This window comes from Nematolebias whitei, chromosome 7 (genome assembly GCF_014905685.2).
Source record: "Nematolebias whitei isolate Nwh7 chromosome 7, NemWhi1, whole genome shotgun sequence".
Classification (NCBI taxonomy): domain Eukaryota; kingdom Metazoa; phylum Chordata; class Actinopteri; order Cyprinodontiformes; family Rivulidae; genus Nematolebias; species Nematolebias whitei.
Window position 1 is genome coordinate 21053260 of NC_056504.1, and position 1304 is coordinate 21054563.

General features: G+C 40.0%; 1 protein-coding gene across 1 annotated transcript in view; it reads left to right on the forward strand.

Annotated features, from left to right (window-relative positions):
- The window catches only part of LOC119411749 (contactin-4), a 456128-nt gene extending 455385 nt beyond the window's left edge, over window positions 1–743 (forward strand). The window contains exon 18 of the mRNA XM_037678676.1: window positions 643–743. Coding sequence (XP_037534604.1) covers window positions 643–734 — 92 coding nt within the window. The 3' untranslated portion in view covers window positions 735–743. The remainder of the gene's footprint in view (window positions 1–642) is intronic.
- The last annotated feature ends 561 nt before the right edge of the window (window positions 744–1304 follow it).

Consider the following 1304-nt stretch of genomic DNA (forward strand, 5'->3'; position numbering starts at 1 on the left):
TCCATCATTAAACAGGGGTGGAGGCCTCCGGGTTCAACTGTCCCCCTCTTACAATGCTGGTATTGCTAGTATCACTCAACCCCCTGTGAATAGTAAACAGCCATCAGTGTGCTAATGATCCATTGTTAGGCTGATGGTCCTTCTTGACCATGTGAGCAGCTGGTTTTGGTTGTCAGCAGCAAACTGGTTGATCCACTCTGAGAAGGTGCTATTTAAGAGACTGAGCTGAATACAGCACCTCAGACTGAGGAAGTCTTTTGGGTGAGAGACGAAAGGTTTCTACATTTTTTTGCTTTGTTTTTTTTTTTTTTTTTAATGTCCAGAAGACCAGATTGAACTTTTTTGGAATTTTCTACCTGGATTATTGAACATGCATCAGGATATCTCCAGAGGTTGTTCTTGTGTAAACTGGGCCTTTTAGTAGGTAGATCACTTTGACTTGTTCATTTTAAAAGGAGCTGCATGCTGAAAAAGTCTGGACACCCCTGGTGTAAAGTCTATTTAAAACGGTTTCATTAATAAATTTTCCGCTTGAAAAAAATTCTAAAGCACACAAAAGCAAAAACACAAAATAACCAAACGATGTATTTTCCTCTCACAGCAAGCAGACTAACAGATTTGTTCTTTTTGCTACCATTTCAGGTCCCAACGCAATGGGGTCAGCTTCCAAGGTCTCCACCCTGTCCGCCCTCAGCACAATAGCTCTGTCTTTTACAGCACGGACATCTTTATGACAAACAGCTCCTGGCAGATGTTACATCTGATGTGGAGCGAGCTCCCAATCAGAAACACAGCCCACTCCGGTGTAACTAAATCCATTTATTTAGATTTGAGTGAACGAGGGAAGACTCTGAGGGTAACAATTAAAAGTGTGTCCCTCAGAGGACTGATGTGGAGTGTCTTTCAGCACCCAGGCCAGGTAAAGGAGATTGACTGATGTCGTGACTATGTTGTTACCAAAGCAGCTTTAATATGAGAAAAATAAAGAAAATAAAAAGTCTTATATGCATCTTTTTGTATGACATGTTGAGCTTTTATAGATGTTCTTTTCTTAATGGATTTAGAAATGGCCTGGGCTTGTTGGGTAAGAGCATTTAAATGCATGGAAAATATTGCTGTTCAGTTTTACAGTTTGAAATTGAAGAATATACTTTGACAGCTCTCCTTTTGTCTTGCATAGTCAGGTAATACTAGTGCATTTGGTACCAGTTAGACAGATGCTTTTCAGATGAGTGAAAGAACTGCTAACTGGTACACCTGTACGTTTAAGGTTCTTCACTATGTCAAATGATTTTTTTACCCGA